We start from the raw sequence: 19,106 nt of genomic DNA on the forward strand, positions 1-19,106 counted from the left end.
CCCTCTTCCGGGCTTCCCGGAGTGGGGGGCACTGGTGGTGCCAAAGCACGAGCTCCTGACCGCCCCATCTCCTCCACCTTGGCACTCGGCAGCTCATTGAACTCTTCCAGTTTTGGGTGGGCTATAGGAGGGGGGGGGTCTCATCTTGTGAGTCATCCATCCCCTCGTCTACCCCCACCCCCGCTGGGGCCCAGGAAGAGAAGGCTCCGAGATTCGACGGTGGTTCTCCTGTTTCCATAGCAACGGAGCGGTTGAGTTCTCCCCCCCCCCCCCCAAACCACTTCAATCATCGCTACTTTTCGCTCCAAACTGCAGCCGGGTCTCTGAGCCTCAGGGTCGGGGGTGGGGGGGACAGATGGGAGCACAGGCCTCCCTCATGCAGACGACTCAGGGAAGGTCAGTGCGGGCGGGCGGGCGGGGCGCGCTTCTGTGGTCAGGCCTCGCTGGCCACCCCATCCCCACCTGAAACTCCGCCTGTCACTCGGGCCCCAGCCGAGCCAATCGACATCCAAGCTGCCCGGGATGGGGCGGGATTTATGCAAATCAAGTCGCCTTCGCGAGGCACATAGTGATACAAGAGCTGAGAGGCGGCTCCGGAGCGGACCTCGGAGCCCAGCGGTGCAGCCGGCTAGCGGGTCTGGTCCCCGCGGCCCGCCGAGGCTCGGAGCCATCCAGCGATCCCGCGAGCGGCCTCAGGTAACGCGGGTGCAGCCGGGCCCTGCGGGCACCCCGGCTGGGCGGAGGCCCTGGGCCCCTCCCCCTCCGCCCTCCCCTCCCATCCTCATCTCCTGCCCCCATCCATCTCCCTGACCCTGGGTCTGTCATAGGCGGACGGCCATCTGGAGGGCCTGGGCAAGGAATCTTCACTCCCAGCCGAGTCCGGGGTCCAGGGAAGGAGGCACAACTTCCTCCTCAACCCCAACTCAGGTAAGAATAACCATTGCTTTGGCCCCCCGTGTGAACACACACACACCTGGGGGTGTGGTGTGGCTGGCGCTAGGGGAGGCTCCTATGGCCCTCCCTCCTGTTGCCTTTGGAGATGGGAGGTTTGCCCAGCACCATGGAAACCTGCACCTGGAGATAGCCCTCTCCCACAGCAGCGGCTCACCATCTTTCACATCTCGGGGAGGTCCCTCAAGACAGCCCACACGTCCGCAGTGAGCCCACTTACTGCTCACATTATCCCCACTCCTCAAACTGACAGCTCACAGCATGCCTACGGGAGGACAGAGGGCCCCCAAGTTTCCTACCTCAAACACTCTGAGCAGCTCCCCTTCAGTGGCCTCGAGAGTCAGACAGAGACACCCCCCTCCCACTTTCGTCCTGTCTGGAGGATGAACCAGGGATGCCACCCCTGAGAAGACCCCTTGTGGTCTGTCAGTGGTGCTAAGACTCCAGCCTTCACACCTTCTCACTCCTCACAGCCAGTACGTCAAATCCTCCCATTCCCCCGCTCAAGCGTCTTTCTAATCAGTACCACTCTGGCCTTCTCGTGACTGGTTAGTAAAGATGGACCGAGAGATCCATGTGGACTGTGTCTCTACTTTCCCGAAAGCAGTCTGGGTCTGGAAGCAGAAGAGCCAGGTGTGAATCTTGATTTTGCTCCTGTGGCTGTTTGCCTTTAGCCAAGTCATTTCCTTTTTCAGTTCATTTGTGAAATGGAGAAAGCATCAGGGCAGAGGGAGGAATGGATGAGATGGTCTTGACCAACCTTACTGCTCTGATACACTGTGGTTGGAGGGTTGATAATGAGAAAACAGAGCCCAGAACCATTAGGACAGTTCTGAGAGGAAACCTTGTCAGAAGGGGTCTCGGCCTTACTAAAGCGGCATTCCTTTTACCCAAGCCTAGATACAGACCAGACCAGCCCCTACTATACATTCTCCAGGCCTCTTGGGAGTCTCTCCCAGACTTCCAGTCCGCCCTGCCTTGGACAGCTCCAAACTGGAGGTGGCCAACAGGGTTCATCCTATGTCACTCCTGCTTCTCATCAAGAAGGACAGCGAGAAGACGGTGCTGCTATTCTGCTGCTTGGAGAAGAGCAAAGGGAGGAGAAGAAAAGGGGAAAAAAAAAATCTCCTGACCAGGGAGCTGTTGTTGCTATGACAACTGCCTCAGCACCAGCGCTTCTGAAGCTAGGGGAAGGTGTGGGATTATTGTCTTGTTCAGTCCCTCCTACTCTCTCTGCCACCTCTCCACTCAAAGCCCACAACCCCGAGACCCCTAGAAGAAGCCTCTGAACACAGAGGGGCAGCGTTTTTTGGCACTGGGCAGTGCTAGCTCCTCGCAGTGTTCACTTCTCAGCCGGAGGACAGCCCTCCAATACTCCAACACTCCAACAGAACATGCCCCTCGCGTTGCGACTGGTGGGCTCCAGTTGATCTTGGGGGAACCTCCCCCACCTCAGGCTCTGGGTTCCATTGTCTCCAAAGCCGGTTTGATCACAGATAAAGAAAACAGTGTGACATAGTTCCAAGGAAGAAGCGGAGAGGTTTCTCTTCTCTCCTGATCTGAGACTTTACTGAACATGGCAGTCTCCCCGGCTCTGCCTTGAGGCCTCTGCAGGCACAGAAGCGAGGTGGGAACCAGTGAGGAGAGCTGCAAGGCAGCAAGCAGACTGGGGAACAAGGAGACAAGCACCTTTTCATTGTCCAGGCTGCTCAAAAGTAGTCTAGGTCCTGTTGGGAAGAGAAAGCCTTGCTATCTTATAGAGTAAAAAGGTCGGGGGGAACTTAAGTTGAATGCAAAGGCCTTGCGTGGAGCCACAGAGCACTGGGGGGGGGGGCAAGGACGGCATGTGTGGGAGTGCCACACCATGGCCTCACATGGATTTTATCTGCCCAGAAGAGAAGAAAGGATGGTAAGGGAGAGAAATGAGCTAAGCACATAGGTGAAGGGGGTTCTGTGAGGAGCCTGGCTTGAGAAGAGCATGTGGCAGTGAGGAGAACAGTGGGAGGTGAAACTCAACAGGTGGGCTACTTGAGACAAGATTCTAGAAGATTCTGGCATTTTAGAGGATCTCTCCTATGTTGTAACTGGGGGAGGTGTCATTCTCTTGAAGCAGAGCGGTCAAGTGTACGGTCTTTGCTGTGAGGTAGGTAGGCCCCGTGGCCCTGGGCCTGGCTTAGCAAGCAGAACTTCTGCTGGAATTCAGCCCTGTCAGCTGTGCTCCGGCCATGAACACAGTGAAGATTCCAGAACATTTCAAATGAAAAAAAGGGGGGTGGTGTTGAAACTCCAGAAAAGGGAGAAGAACATCTGGAGCTTCGTAGAGCATGTTTCCCACTCAAGCCCCAGCCCCGGGGACAAAGGGGAGAGGGAAGCGGCAGTGGAGAAAGACAGATGAGTTCAGGTTAAAGATGAATCTGGCTGTAACTGTGCTGACTCAGAGGTGCTGGTGGGCATGCACCAGGGTGGATATTTCCTGGAGATCAGAGACCATGCCTTGGAGCTTGAACCCCCCCCCCCAACCACCACACACACTCCTGATTTTCACAGAAAGTAAGTAGGGTTGGAAGTCTGTGCTGAGGAAGAGTGACCAGGATGAGAGGATGGTCCAGGCAGGTGGTGGGAATTCTGTTTGAGTGCTCATGGGGACCCCTCTACTGGCATGCTGGGTTGCACTGACTGAGCTACTGTGTTCATTCGTTTTCTTTCTCTCTCTTCTCTGTCTTTCTCTGTTTTAAAAAATATATTTTATTCTTATTTATTCAAGAGAGAGAGGTGGGGGAGAGAGAAAAAGAGGGAGGGAGAGAGAGAGCGCAAACGAACTCAGATGCATGTTCCACCTTGTGTATCTGGCTTAAGTGGGTCTTGGGGAGTGGAACCTGAGTCCTTTGGCTTTATAGGCAAGCACCTTAACCACTTAGCCATCTCTCCAGCCCTCTTTCTTTGATTTTGCTAAAAAAAAAAAAAAAAAAAAAAAGGGATGATCTCAAATGGCACTGCTGACTTTGACCTTCTGACTAAGAGTAGAGAGAGGTAAGGATAAAGGAAGAGAGAAGTCTAATCCTCATCCAGTCTGGGCCAAGTCGAGGCAGGGCACCAGATAAGGCTGCAGGAGATAAACGTGGGGGGAAGGCAGCAAGGGCAGGGAGGAGAAGCCACACAGCAACCATGACACACACACAGAGACATGTGCGCACTGACAGATTTTCAGCCTCATTCGTTGACACCCTCCCACACACAGACCCAGCCCTCACGCACTCAGGCACACCCCACAAGAGCCACCTGGGAGAAGCTCTGACTCCCCCACCAGACACCTTTGCGAGGTGTCTGGTTTCCTAATGAATACCTGGAGCTTGCAGAATCTTTGGGTTTAGGGAGGGGCAGCTGATGCTCTGCTCTGCCTACTGCCTATGGCTATTTCAGAGGTACCGCTGTCTCTGGGCCTTGTGCAGCTGTTTTGGAATCCGTAGCCTTGGGCTCCTGAGGTGACACACATTTCCACCCCCACCTTGGAATTCTCCTAAGGGCATAGCATTCCTCTTCATCTTCTGAGGGTAGTTGGTATGAAAGATATTCCCATCTTCAATATTCCTGGATCTTCTTGTGGCCCAAAGGGAGAGCGCGAAGTCCAGAGATGTTCTGTAACTAGCTTAGGTTAGATGAGGGGACACATGGAACTGACCAACCTCAGATCTGGTGGTTTAGGGTATTCCCAAAAGTAACAAGTTAGAGGCCACAGTATCATAGAGGGGACTGTGAAAGTGGAATTCCTTCAGCCAATCCAAAGGCTTCAAGACTTCAGAATGTTGCTGGGTATGGTGGTGCACACCTTTAATCCCAGCACTGGGGAGGCTGAGGTAGGAGGATCATCATGAGTTTGAAGCCACTCTGAGACTATATAGTGGATTCCTGGTCAGTCTGGGCTACATCAAGACCCTACCTCAGAAAAAAAAAACAAACAAAAAAAGATTTCAGAGTGTCTTAAAGAGAGACTGCCACCAGGTGGGAGTCTGGTTCCACTTCAGAGAGACTCTTAGCAGGTCAAAGACACCTCCCAGGCGGTGGCCTGGGAAACCCATACTCGTGAGGAGAATGTCCACTCAGCTGGTAGGACCTGGCCAGGCTTCTCGGGGAGAGCTCTGCCACCCTCTGCAAATACTACTCCGGGCATAGGCTCCTTTGCAGGGCTCCCATTCCAGCTGTGGGATGACTTGATCCTCTCTCTGCTTCACAGCAACAACACCTCCACCCATGCAGCCCCAATTCTGCGCATCTAACCTGGGCTCCTAGGCCTGTTTTGCCCCTAAACCCACTCACCAAGTCCTTCCTTCTTCACACCTTTCAGTCCATCCACAATCTCTGTCCTACCGTCATTCCTGAGACCTGAACTGGGGAGCCGGCCCTTCTACTCACCCACCCCTTCCCTTCCCAAGGAATCTTGCACACTGCAAACAAAGGAAAAGTTCCAAATTCTGTGGGTTCCCAAGACCTAGGTTAGGACCTACCACACTGTAAGCCTCCCATCAGTGTCATACAATGAATGTTTAGCTTCCAGCACCTTAAAATCCCCAGCTCTGTCCCCTGTGGGTCAAGTGCAAACATGACATGGATTGAAGAGCCGTCATCTACCTCTGTGGAGCACTTATGAGTTATTGAAGGCTGACTTGTTTTGGCTTTTTCTCCGTCCCTAAGAAGTGCAGTCAGCCTCAACGAATGCTCAAGGGAGTGAGCCGGCTAACAGGGTTAACGAAAAGCCAAGCGTAATCAGTCATCAATGCTCCAGGCTAAGACTTCTAGGCGTACACAGGAAGGAGGGAGTAAAACTTCCTGCTGAGGGCCCCTGGGAAGTCCTTGAGGAAGATCTGGGGAGGTGATTTGAGGGTGGGTTGGCAGGAGAATCCCGCCTCAGCCTGAGAGGAGTGGATACTGCATAGGATGGAGGAGACCGAAGGCAGAAAGCCCTGACCAGCAGGGAGAGGAGTTGAGCCTTTGTGCTATGGTCCTGGAGATCGATGAAAGATGGAAAGCGGGGAAGATGGGGGTTGTAGCATGCTGCCCCACAGTTCGCTGACCGGGCAAGCTGTCACCTGGAAGGCTGGAGATGCCCTTGGAGGAGAGATCAGCTCTGGGGTGTGGGATGTTGTGAGGGCGAGGAAGCGTGCTACGTGGGAGCGAAGATCCAACTGTCCAAGGATAGTGGGAAGGAGGGAGGGGAGGGAGGCAGAGCAGTGCTGAGGGTAGGCAGGTCTCGCTGGGGTCGGAGGCTAGAGGAGGGGCCGGCTGCTGAGGACCGAGCTGGGAGGGGAGGGGATGCAGAGGAGCAGACGGGGCGAAGGGTGTGGAGGGACCCCTCTGCGGAGGCCAGGGCCTTCCCTTTGCCGCCGTGACGAATATTCCTGCCCCCCATTTCCCCCAGGCCCGCCATGGGGAAGACCAACAGCAAGCTGGCTCCCGAGGTGCTGGAGGACCTGGTCCGGAACACGGAGTTCAGCGAGCAGGAGCTGAAGCAGTGGTATAAGGGCTTCCTGAAGGACTGCCCCAGCGGCATCCTCAACCTGGAGGAGTTCCAGCAGCTCTACATCAAGGTGCGCGCCGGGGCCGGCACCGGGGCCGCACGGGGGCGGGAGCGCCCCGGGATCGTGGGCCGGGGGAGGGGTGTCCGGTGGGGGGAGACCTGCCACGCCCCCCTCCCCAGCGACCTGCACCCCCGCCGCAGTTCTTCCCGTACGGCGACGCCTCCAAGTTCGCCCAGCACGCCTTCCGCACCTTCGACAAGAACGGCGACGGCACCATCGACTTCCGGGAGTTCATCTGCGCCCTGTCGGTCACCTCGCGCGGCAGCTTCGAGCAGAAGCTCAACTGGGCCTTTGAGATGTACGACCTGGACGGCGACGGGCGCATCACTCGCCTGGAGATGCTGGAGATCATCGAGGTGCTGGGAATGGCACGGCCCGGGTGGGCGGGTGGGCGCTGCACGTGCTTGGACCTCCCCAGCCTCCTTCCTGCTCCCCAGCACCCCCCATCCCAGCTCCCAGGGCCCCATGGCCAGTCGTCAAGGCCCGTTCTCAGTGTTTGACTACCTCAGTTCCCCCATGAGCGAAAGGTAGCGAGAGGCAGCCACTAGTGAATCAAATCTAGGGAACCCGTTAACTGATTCAGAGACCTGAAAGGAGGCACAGTGGTTCATGCCTAGAATCTCACCACTCAGGATGCTGAGGTAGGATCACTGTGGATTTGAGGCCAATGTGGGCTACAGTGAGTTCCAGGTCAGCCTGGACCCTTCCTCAAAAAAAAAAAAAAAAAAAAAAAAAAAAAAAAAAAAAGGAAGAAGAAAGAAAGGGAGGGAGGGAAGAAGCCAGACGTGGTGGCGCATGCCTTTAATCCTAGCACTCAGGAGGCAGAGGTAGGAAGATCTCGGAGAGTTCGAGACCACCCTGAGACTACATAGTGAATTCCAGGACAGCCTGGGCCAGAGTGAGATCCTACCTCGAAAAACAAAGAGAGAGAGAGAGAAAGAAGAGGAAGGAAGGAAGAAAAGAAGAAGCAGGCATGGCGGCACATGCCATACGCACTCAGGTGGCAGAAGTAGGAAGATAGCCATGAGCTTGAGGTCAGCCTAGGTTACAGTGAGAGCTTACCGTGGAAAAGAAAGAGGCTAGAGAGATGGCTCAGCAGTTAAGGTGCTTGCTTGCAGAGCCTAACAACCCGAGTTTGATTCCCCATAACCACGTAAAGCCAGGTGCACAAAGTAGTGCATGCATCTGGAGTCTGTTTGCAGTGGCTGGAGGGCCAGGAACACCCCTTCTCTCTTTCTTTTTGCTCTCTCACTCTCTGCTTGTAGATAAATAAATAATATAAAAAAGAGAAAGAGAGGGTACTGGAGGGATGGCTTAGCGGTTAAGGCGTTTGCCTACGAAGCCAAAGATTCGATTCCCCAGGACCCATGTTAGCCTGATGCACAAGGGGGCACACACATCTGGAGTTCGTTTGCAGTGGCTGGAGGCCCTTGTGCATCCATTCTGTCTCTTCCCCCTCTTTCTCTGTCAAATAAATAAAAATAAAATATTGAAGAGAGAGAAGAAGAAGAAGAATTGAGAGATTTACCTGTGCCAGGCATTTTACAAAGTTCCTGCTTTCATGGGAGGCTCCTTCTGGTAAAAACTAAGTAAACTGGGGCCATATCAGCCTTAAGTGCTATGAAGACACAAAGCCAGGAGAAGAAGAGTGATAGAAGAGATGTAGTTTTACATGCGTGTAAACTCGAACAGCCCCTGGAATATGTGAGGATACAAACCTATATGCCTTCATGCATGCAGGTGAGATTGTAAAAGGCAAATGATTTCTATGATCTGAAGAGAAGCCAGAGTATATGCAGGTGAGATTGTGTTGGCAAGGAGTGGTGGGAGACCTGGGGAAAAAAAAAAAAAACACCAATCAGGTGTGAATGGCAAGAAGAAGTTGGTCTCATAAGGAGCCTAGAGTCCCACCAGGCTGGAGTAACAGTGCTGAGCTTACACTGAGAGTGAAGAATTAACAGTGGTAGAAAGGGGAGGCAGCAGAAGCAAGGAAACCATGAAACTTCCACAGCAATTCAGCCAACAGCTGCTGGAGGCTGAAGTCATGTCTGAGCTGTGGGCATGGTGGAGAGCAGGCAGGGAAAAAGATCCATTACAAAATCAGAACTGACAAGTCTTTTGTTTTGTTTTGTTTTGTTTTGTTTTTGGTTATTCAAGGTGGGGTCTCACTGTAGCCCAGGCTGACCCTGAATTCACTATGGAGTCTCAAGATGGCCTTGAACTCATGGCAATCCTCCTACCTCTGCCTCCCTGGTGCTGGGATTGGGATTAAAGGTATGTGCCACCACGCCTGACTTGACAAGTCTTTTTTTAAAAATATTTTTATTTATTTGAGAGAAAGAGAGAGAGAAAGAGGAAGAGGCAGAAAGACGGAATGGGTATGCCAGGGCCTCCAGCCACTGGAAACAAACTGCAGATACATGCTCCCCCTTGTACATCTGGCTTACCTGGGTCCTGGGGAATCAAACCTGGGTCCTTAGTCTTCACAGGCCAACACCTTAACTGTTAAGCCATTTCCCCCCAGCCCCATAACTGACAAATCTTTTTGAAGGACTGGATGTACATCACGAAAAGGAAGAGAGGCAGCATGGCATGAGAGAGAGGAGAGGTGACTCAGGGTAAGGTGCTTGCCTGCAAGGCCTAATGACCTGAGTTCAAATCCCATGTAAAGCCAGATACACAAAGTGGCACATGCATTTGGAGTTTGTTTGCAGTGGCTAGAGACCCTGGCATGTCCATTCTCTCTCTCTCTCTCTGTCTCTCTTTTTCTCTTTCAATGCCCCTCTGTGCTTGAAAAAAATGTATTAAAACATTTTTTTCCTTTTCAAATTTTTTTTATTAACAACTTCTATGATTATAAAAAGTATCCCATGGTAATACCTTCCATCCCTCCTTTGAAACTCCATTCTCCATTATATCCCTTCCCCATCTCAATCAGTCTCTCTTTTATTTTGATGTCATGATCTTTTCTTCCTATTATGATGGTCTTGAGTAGGTAGTGTCAGGCACTGTGAGGTCATGGATATCCAGGCCATTTTGTGTCTGGGGGAAGCATGTTGTAAGGAGTCCTACCCTTCCTTCGGCTCTTACATTCTTTCTGCTATCTTTTCTGCAATGGACCCTGAGCCTTGGAAGCTGTGATAGAGATATTTCAATGCTGAGCACTCCTGTCACTTCTTTTCAGCACCATGATGCCTTCTGAGCCATCCCAGAGTCACTGCCATCTGAAAAGAGAAGATTCTGTACCAAAAGTGAGAGTAGCATTAATATAAGGGTGTGAACATTAAGAGAAATGTTTACTGGGGAATTTGATAAGCATGGTATATACATTTAGCCAGACAGAAGGAGACATTACACCCCTAAGACTCATGACTACCCCTAAGTTTTCAGTATCAGGGATATATTCCCTCCAATGGGGCAGATTTTCAGTCCAGTTGGAGGGCAGTTGGTTTCTACCATGACAAACATGCCACTATTGCACCTGTTGGCTCATTTGGTCTGGCTGACCAAATATAAGGCTTGCAGTGTCCACTGTGGAGTATCCTCACTGGGTATTTATTTCTCTCCCATTGAACTGCATGCAAGATGGCTTCTTCCAGCTTTCTGTCAGCTGTTCTACATGGAAGAGGTTATCAGCTCAGTTCCAGCAGGATTTCTCAGTGGCCTTGCAGCCCAAGTATGTGGAGTCTTCAGCAATAGGGTCTTACCATCTATTCCTGGTGGGAAACCAAGGGCCTTGACAATGGCCTATCCTGTTTTTGGGGCATCAGGGACCTCCCTGGCCAACAACTCATTGGAAGGTATCCCATCCCTGGCACTGAAAATTTTCTAGCAACAATCTATGGCTCTTGAGTGTTTCATTGTCCAAAAAAGTAGGTTTCCATATGATTTATTTATATTCTCTTAGATTTTGATTAGCCCTCCCTCCACCTTTCCTTTACTCAATCTCTTCCCCTGACCTCACTTGGGGCCTTTTTGCCCTATTAATCTATTCTTCTACTTACATGTATACAATACCATCCTATTAAATAACCCCCTCCCTTCCTTTCTCTTCCCTTTATACCTCTTTTCCAGCTTACTGGCCTCTCCTACTCACACAGAAGTCCAATCATCTGTAGCTAGGATCCACATATGAGAGAGAACTTGCAATGTTTGGCTTTCTCGGCCTGGGTTACCTCACTTCGTATAATCCTTTCCAGATCCATCTGTTTTCCTGCAAATTTCATAACTTCATTTTTCTTTACTGCTGAGTAGAACTCCATTGTATAAATGTGCCTTATCTTCATTATCCATTCATCAGTTGAGGGACATCTAGGCTGGTTCCATTTCCCAGCTATCGTGAATTGAGTGGCAATAAACGTGGTTGATCAAGTATCTTTAAGGTAATGAGATGAGTCCTTAGCATATATGCCTAGGAGTGCTATAGCTGGGTCATATGGTAGATCTATTTTTAGCTGTTTTAGGAACCTCCACACTGATTTCCACAATGGCTGGACCAGACTGCATTCCCACCAACAGTGTAGAAGGGTTCCTGTTTTTCCATATCCTCGCCAGTATTTATGGTCATTTGTTTTCATGATGGTAGCCAATCTGACAGGAGTGAGATGGAATCTCAACATAGTTTTAATCTCCATTTCCCTGATGACTAGGAATGTAGAACATTTTTATAAATGCTTATATACCATCCATATTTCTTCTTTTGAGAACACAGTGTCCTTTGCTGTACAAATTCTTTGTAATTTTTTTTTTTTTTTTTTGGTTTTTTGAGGTAGAGTCTCACTCTAGCTCAGGCTGACCTGGAATTCACTATGTAGTCTCAGGGTGGCCTCGAACTCGTGGTGATCCTCCTACCTCTGCCTCCCAAGTGCTGGGATTAAAGGCGTGTGCCACCACGCCCGGCAAATTCTTTGTAATTTCACAAGGTCCCAGTGACTAATCTGTGGTTTTATTGCCTGAGCAATTGGGGTTGTACTCAGAAAGTCTTTGCCAAGACCAGTATGTTGAAGGGTTTCCCCTACTTTTTCCCCTAGCAGGTTCAGAGTTTCAGTTCTGATGTTAAGGTTCTTAATCCATTTGGACTTAATTTTTGTGCATGGAGAGAGAGAAGAATCTATTTCTACTGATTTTTGGTTTGCCTTGTTCTTCTTTTTTCAAGGCCTTAAGGTTAAGCATTAGGTCATTTACTTAACACCTTTCTAATTTCTTAATATAGGCACTTAAAGCTATAAATTTACTTCTTAGAACTGCCTTCGTTGTGTTCCAAAGGCTTTGGTATGTTGTGCTCTCATTATCATTTTACGCTATGAATTTTTTGATTTCCTTCTTGATTTCTTCATTGACCCATTCATCATTTAGTAGTGTATTGTTTAGTTTCCATGGTTTTGTGTATGCTTTATAGCCTTTCTTGCTATTGATTTTTAGTTTGTTTCCATTGTGGTCAGATAGAATGCAAGGAATTATTTCAAGTTTCCTGTATTTGTTAAGCTTTGCTTTATGTCCTAACATATGATCTATTTTAGAGAATGTTCCGTGTGCTGCTGAAAAGAATGTATATTCTACAGCATTTGGATGAAATATCCTGTATCTGTTAGGTCCATTTCTTCTATGACCTCATTTAATCCAGATGCCTCTCTGTTTATTTTTTGCAGGGATGACCTGTAAATTGATGAGTGTGGGATGTTGAAGTCACCCATTATCACTGTGTTTGGTGTTATCTATGACCTTAGTTCTAATAGTGTTTGATGAAGTTGGGAGCCCCCATGTTAGGTGCATATATGTTTAGGATTGTAATGTCCTCCTGTTGGAGTGTGTCTTTAATCAATATAAAGTGACCTTCCTTATCTTTCTTAACTAATGTTGGACTGAAGTCCACCTTGTCAGATATTAGGATAGCAACTCCTGCTTGTTCTGTAGGCCCATTTGCTTGAAACACCATTTTCCAACCTTTCACCCTAAGATAGTGTCCATCTTTTGTAAAAAGGTGAGTTTCTTGAAGGTAGCCAGTTGAAGGAACCTGCTTTTTAACCCTGTCTGCAAACCTATGTCTTTCGGTTGGGGCATTGAGGCTGTTGATATTAAGAGATATTATTGAAAGGTGTGTATTTGTTTTGCCATTTTTTTGTAGTTCTTCCTGTTTTACCTTTGCTCTCTTGTGTTAACTAGTATTTGAGTATTGTTCATTTTTTCCAGGTTCCTTATATGTGTGCTTTTCTTTCTCTTCAGCATAGAGGATTCTTTCAAATATTTTCTGTAGAGCTGGTTTTGTCTTCAAATATTCCTTTAGCCTGCTTTTGTTGTGGAATGTCCTTATTTCTCTGTCTATTTGCAAGATAAAGTAACCTTGGTTGACAGTTGTTATTAATATGGCAAGGAGAGGTTCTTTCCAGGTTTTGTCTGGTTGGTGTTCTAAAGGATTCCTGTGTCTGCATTGGCACCTCTTTCCCAATTTGGGGGAAGTTTTCTTCTATGATTTTGTTGAAAATGCCTACTATTCCTTTGGAGTGAAATTCTTCTCCTTCTACTATATGCTGAATTCTTATGTTTGATCTTTTCATAGTGTCTCAAATATCTTGAAATTCCCATTCATACTTTCCTATTAGTTTGTCTTTGTGTTGGACTGTATTAGATCTGCCACCTGGTCTTCTAGCTTAGATATTCTGTCCTCTCCTTCATCCATTCAACTGGTGAGATTTTATATAGAGTTTTTTATTTCATTAACTGTGTTCTTCATTGCTAGTCATTCTGACTGGTCTTTCTTTATTAATTCTAGTTCCTTATTTATGGCTTGTATTGACCTCTTTATTTCATTAAATTGGTGTTCTGTGTCTTCTTTGATTCCTTTGATTTCCTCTTTGACTTCTTTGAGCATGTTTATAATCATTGTTTTAAAATCTTTCTCAGGCATTTCCTCTAACTCATTCTCACTGGAGGTCATTTCTGATGCATTACTACTTCTTGGTTGATTTATATTGTCTTGATTTTTGGTGTTTCTTGTGTTATAATGTGTATATTTTTGCATCTTGGATTAATTTAATGCTTGGATTTTCTAGTTAGCTGCAGTATTATCAATCAATCTGATGTTATATATCTTCAGGATAGGAGCTTAAGGTGCTAGGTGTGGCTCTCAAGACTCTCAGAGTATCTACAAAAGTGACTCTAGGTGTTTGGTTTGCCTGATATGAGAGTATTCAAGTAGACTGAGTGGAATAAAATAAAGGCAGATTCTAAAATTTAACTAAACAATGTACACTTTCAACGAAAACCTTCAGAGTATTTATGCAAGAGTAGGTATTAGGACAACCAGATCCTCTGACAAAGTCACTGTCCCTCAGGGTGTGTGGTGCTCCACACCTTTAATCCTGTCATCAAGGAGATTAAGATTCCTGGTCTGTTGAGGGTTCCAAGTCAGCTTGTGAGCAAGTGAGGCCCTTCCATAATGTACAACAGAAGAGGAAACAAAGCCACTATAAATCAAGAAGCAACAAATAACAAGCCCAAATTATAGCTCATTTAAGAATGGCAAATCTGACCATCCATCAGATTTAATATATAATTTGTCGTGATGTGGAAGGTGCAATTAGCACTTCCAGTTCAGGCCTATATACCAGGCTTATTTGGTGGGTACTGACCTGGTGTAATCCCAGTTACCTTTTGGGATGATTTTGGTCTCAGTTATGCTGCACTCCTGCTTGGGTCCCTCTTTGGTGCACTGTGGGTTCAAGTAGGCTGGCTGGGTCATTGGATTGCTGCTCTGTTCGCCAGTGCTGTGTGCTGTGAGCTCCCTTCTCCTGGTCTCTGGTGCTTGCTGGCACTTGTGCTGGCAGTGAGGGAGAGGAGGCTGTGGATGGTGGCTCTAGTTCTCCCGCTGGTCCACGTGATCCTCTACCTCATGATCTGCTCTTTCGTCTTTCACTGCAGTTCTCCACTTAAGTATTTTTTTAAAAAGAATGGCATGATAAACCGGGTGTGGTGGTGCCTGCCTTTAATCCCAGCACTCAGGAGGCACAGGTAGGAGGATCACCATGAATTTGAGGCCACCCTGACACTACATAGTTAATTCCAGGTCAGCCTGGACCAGAGTGAGACCCTACCTTGAAAAAAACAAACCAACAAACAAACAAACAAAAAATGGCATGAGAGCATGATGGTACATCTCATGCCTGTATTCATAGCACTCAGGAAGCTGAGGCAGGAGGATCATTAGTTCTAGGCTAGCTTGAGGTATAAGAGAGTTCCAGGCCTGCTTAGGCTACAGGGTGAAGCCCTGTCTCCAAAAATGGGTTGGGGCAGACCACTAGTTTTTGCCTATAATCCCAGTACTGGAGGTGTGTGTGGCTAAAGTAAGAAGGTTGCTGTGAATTTGAGAGCAGACTGAGTTACAGAGTGAGTTCCAGGTCAGCCTGGGCTAGAGTGGGATCCTGCCTCAGGAAAAAAAAAAAATGGGGCAGAGAAGATGGCTCAGCAGTTAATGGCACATGCTTGCAAAGCTGTCCAGCCTGGGTTTGATTCCTCAGTATTTATAAAATTTGATTCATAAAGTGGCACATATGTCTAGTGTTTGTTTAGAGCAGCAAAAGGCCCTGCATCACAAATCACAATATACATGCATTCACAAACAAATTTTAAGTTTTTTTTTCTTTTTTTCTTTCTTTCTTTTTATTTTTGTTTTGTTTTTCAAGTTAAGGTCTTTCATTCAGGCTGACCTGGAATGGAATTCACTATGTATTCTCAGGGTGGCCTCAAACTTACCATGATCCACCTACCTCTGCCTCCCGAGTGCTGGGATTAAAGTCACGCACCACCATGCCTTTTACAAAAAATGATTTTAGGGCTGGAGAGATGGCTTAGTGGTTAAGGCACTTGCCTGTGAAGCCTATGGACCCATGTTCAACTCTTCAGATCCCATGTATGCCAGACACACAAAAGTGAGGCAAGCACAAGGTCTTACATGCCCACTAGATGGCACAGCGTCTGGAGTTCACTTGCAGTGTCTGGGGTCCTAGGGTGCCAGTTCTCTGTGTCTTTCTCTCTCTTTCCCTCTTTCTCTGTCAAATAAATAAGTAAAATTAAAATATTAAAAAAATAAAAATAAATAAATTTTATTTTATTGTATTGTATTGTATTATATTTTGGTTTTTCAAGGTAGGGTCTCACTCTAGCTCAGGCTGACCTGGAATTCACTATGGAGTCTCAGGGTGGCCTCAAACTCACGGCGATCCTCCTACCTCTGCCTCCCAAGTGCTGGGATTAAAGGCGTGCGCCACCACACCCAGCTAAAATTAAATAAATTTTTAAAATGGCATGATTGCACATATCTTTAGTCCCAGCACTTGGGAAGCTAAGGCTCAAGATCAGCTGGGGATACAGAGTGAGTTCTAGGTCAGCCTGGGCTAGAGTGAGATCTTGCCTTGAAAAGGAAAAGACAAGAAAATGGCATGAGGGGGCTGGAGAGATGGCTTAGCGGTTAGGGTGCATGCCTGCGAAGCCTAAGGACCCAGATTCGATTCTCCAGGTCCCACATAAGACAGATGCATATGGTGGCACATGCGTCTGGAGTTCATTTGCAGTGGCTGAAGGCCCTGCCGTGCCCATTCTTCCCCCCCCCCATCTCAAATAGATAAATAAAATGTTTTAAAAAAGCATGAGAATGTTTGGACTGAGCAATTAGCAGAATGAAGTTGCTACTCAGTTTAATAGGGAACGCTGGGGGCGGGGAGCAGGTGTGGGAATGGGCAAAGAGTTGAGTTTGAGACATGATTCGTGGAAAGTGCTCATTAAATAGCCGGTCTTAATGATCATAAATTCACCTTCCAGTACCCTCAGGATTCTCCCTGGGCACCCTCAGATCTCTTTTCTACATCTGCAGTCCTCCCTGCCACTGGGATGTTCACACCACCCCCACCTTGTCCCCACCAGGCTATCTACAAGATGGTGGGCACTGTGATCATGATGCGTATGAACCAGGACGGGCTCACCCCCCAGCAGCGTGTGGACAAGATCTTCAAGAAAATGGACCAGGATAAGGACGACCAGATTACGCTGGAGGAGTTCAAGGAGGCAGCCAAGAGTGACCCATCTATTGTGTTGCTCCTTCAGTGTGACATGCAGAAGTAGAGGCTGGTGAGGGCCAGGAGGGGCATGACCGCATCTCCCAACCTGATGACCTCTCTGCTGGCCCTTCCCCAGGGAGACGGGCACGCCAGCCTCACTCTCTAACCCACCCAACTCCTCTGCCCAAGCCTTCCTCTCCTCAGTCAAGTTCCTTCAGGGGCCACCTCACCCTCCAATAGAGGCAGGTCCTCTCAGGTTGCCTGGCATCTAGCCCCGCCTCCAGCCCGGGCCCAGAAGCAACATGCATTGGGCGTAGGGGAGTTGGCTTTTGCCCCAGTGGGTAGGGCTGAAGGGAGGAGCTGGGGTGCCGCTTTGGAATCCTGTTATTCCTGGAGTTGTGCTTTCTAGAGTGTGGTCCCACAGGTCCCCAGTCAAAGGGCCAAACTGGGCCTGTCCTTTTCAGATTCCTTAAAGGCGGTCTGCGTCCCACCCCTTTGACTCTTATCTGGGCCCTCTGGCCCCCCAAGCCTTTGGAGCATTTGTTGAGTCTTCAGCTAATGTTTATTGAGCACTTGTTCAGTGCCAGGCACCTTCAGGTGCTAAGAATATGGTTGTTTACATAAACACATCCCAGGCCCTCTGGAAGCTCACCAGGGTAGGCGCAAAGTTCAAGGGCCAGGGTCGCAGACAGGGATGTGGGGGTGACTGAGAGGAGGGAGCAGGGAGACCGGCTAGGTTTTGGAGATAAGAATATGTCCTCCAGCTAGCTCCGCCCAAAGCTGAAGGATGCAATGTGGAGTCCGTGAAAGTTTAGGTGCCATGTGGGTGAAGGTTTTAAGAAAAATAAAAATTTATGTAACACTTATTTTTTTAGTGCCCTTTCAAAGAGCTAAAGTCACTTTAATAGATTAGGATTTTAAAATACACTCTATATTACTTGGTTTCTTATTTTTTAAAAAAAGGTGATTTAAATGAATATAGAAAATGCTAATTTTCAAAGGGGGAAAATGCCACAAGACTTAGCACACGGTCCTTTTCTGGTCGGGCTGATCCCTGCGCCTTCCCGGTCAGCGGCAGATAGCAGATATTGCTGCTTCGGTTTTCTCTTCCCTTTCTCGGTTTCTCAGGTGACGCTTGCTCGGTTGCACGCTGACTGTGGCTAGGTGCTGACCTCAGAGGGAGAAACAGCGAGGTTTGCCAGGAGCTAGACAAGTACATAGCCTGAATCCTGCTCATTCGTTTCTGGGTTTGGTTCTCTTTTTAAGGTTCAGCGTGTTCTTTCATTGCCTCAGAGGCTTCTTAGGAGGAGCTAGAAGAAAAGGACCACGGCCACTGTTTAGGCTCTCAGGCTACGTGGATCAAATGCCTAAAATTGTGCTGGGCATATTCGGTTTGAAAGGCTTTTTCTAACCCTTGCCAGGTTACGCCTCACCTTCTAGGTTCACCAGCTTTACTTTCTGACATGGTGTCTCTGAGCTATATACCTTGCATGCTTTTGACTACCAAAAAGGAAAAAAAAAAAAAATCCATCTTTCTTCCCCAAGTTTTTTGCTTGACTTGCTTCTGTACTTGTGCTTAGAAATGAACTTTGATGAGCAGTGATGGGTGACTTCGTGAGCTGCTGGTGAAGAGTATGGTACAGAGATGCTATCAGCCAGGTGGGAGTGGAGAAAGAAACCAGGGTGTGCGGCAGCGAGGACTTCATCCGTGGGAAAGGGAGATGGTTTGCCCCACACTTCTGAGTGCTCACCTGTCCTGCCTTTCTGCAGGTAGACACTTTTGGAGAGTTTCCCAAGCTCTTCTGCACCTTCCTATTTGTGGTCTTTGGAGGTGGCAAGGACACTGGGTTACCGCCTTCTTTCTGTCCGGCCTATGATCAAGCCACATGGTGAGGCCGATGAATGTAAGGGGTAATTAGCAGGTAATTTACCCAGTCATGCCTCACGGGATGTCCCATTGCTTTCAGGAGCTATTAGGTGTGTCTTCTGCGCTCAGTTAACACGACAGATACACAAATTCTTCACAGCCCTTCGAAGCTGTTAAGCTCCACAGAGTTCCATTGCTTTCAGAGGCTTGCCGTCTACTCCCTCTCCCATATCACCTTGTCCTCGCAGCTCAGGGAGACAGGGAGTTTCAGTCCCTTTCTCCAAACTTGGAAGTTGAGGTTGAGAAGTTTGGGTCCCTTATTCAAGTCAGAGGTGAGGTGATAACAGTGCCAAGACTGAGGACCAAGGCTCTCCTCTTTCCTGTTCACTTCTGTGTCTGATTTGTACAGAGAATGACTCTGGGACAAGGTGGCTTTTTGTCTTTTATAAGCTTCCTGCTACGGAGTTTCTCAGGCTGTGGTCTTCCATAAGGAGGAGGAGCTTGAAGTCTCTTTGATTTCAAGCATCCCCATTTCTAGCCCAGGGCCACCCTGCTCATGGGCCAATGCAGTCCTGGGTGGCCTGGAACCCGGGAAGCCTCTTGCATTGTCTTTCCTACTATCTTCCTCCCCAAGAACTACCTTTGTAGTTTACAAGCCAGTGGTCA

At 48.4% G+C, this 19,106-nt stretch overlaps 1 protein-coding gene across 5 annotated transcripts; it reads left to right on the top strand.

Annotated features, from left to right (window-relative positions):
• The first annotated feature begins 570 nt into the window (after nt 1–570).
• Nucleotides 571–18,160, top strand: Hpcal4 (hippocalcin like 4). Of its 5 annotated transcripts, XM_045151168.1 has the most exons (5): nt 574–696; nt 828–927; nt 6,365–6,533; nt 6,665–6,880; nt 16,440–18,160. In XM_045151168.1, the coding sequence occupies exons 3-5, from the start codon at nt 6,372–6,374 to the stop codon at nt 16,635–16,637; spliced, it is 576 nt and encodes a 191-aa protein (XP_045007103.1). In that variant the 5' UTR covers nt 574–696; nt 828–927; nt 6,365–6,371; the 3' UTR covers nt 16,638–18,160. The 5 variants fall into 5 exon arrangements, with proteins under 5 accessions (XP_004665243.1, XP_045007103.1, XP_045007104.1 ...); XM_004665186.2 differs by lacking the exon at nt 828–927 and having other exon boundaries at nt 571–696; XM_045151169.1 differs by lacking the exons at nt 574–696; nt 828–927 and adding an exon at nt 5,812–5,947.
• The last annotated feature ends 946 nt before the right edge of the window (nt 18,161–19,106 follow it).

This window comes from Jaculus jaculus, chromosome 5 (genome assembly GCF_020740685.1).
Source record: "Jaculus jaculus isolate mJacJac1 chromosome 5, mJacJac1.mat.Y.cur, whole genome shotgun sequence".
Classification (NCBI taxonomy): domain Eukaryota; kingdom Metazoa; phylum Chordata; class Mammalia; order Rodentia; family Dipodidae; genus Jaculus; species Jaculus jaculus.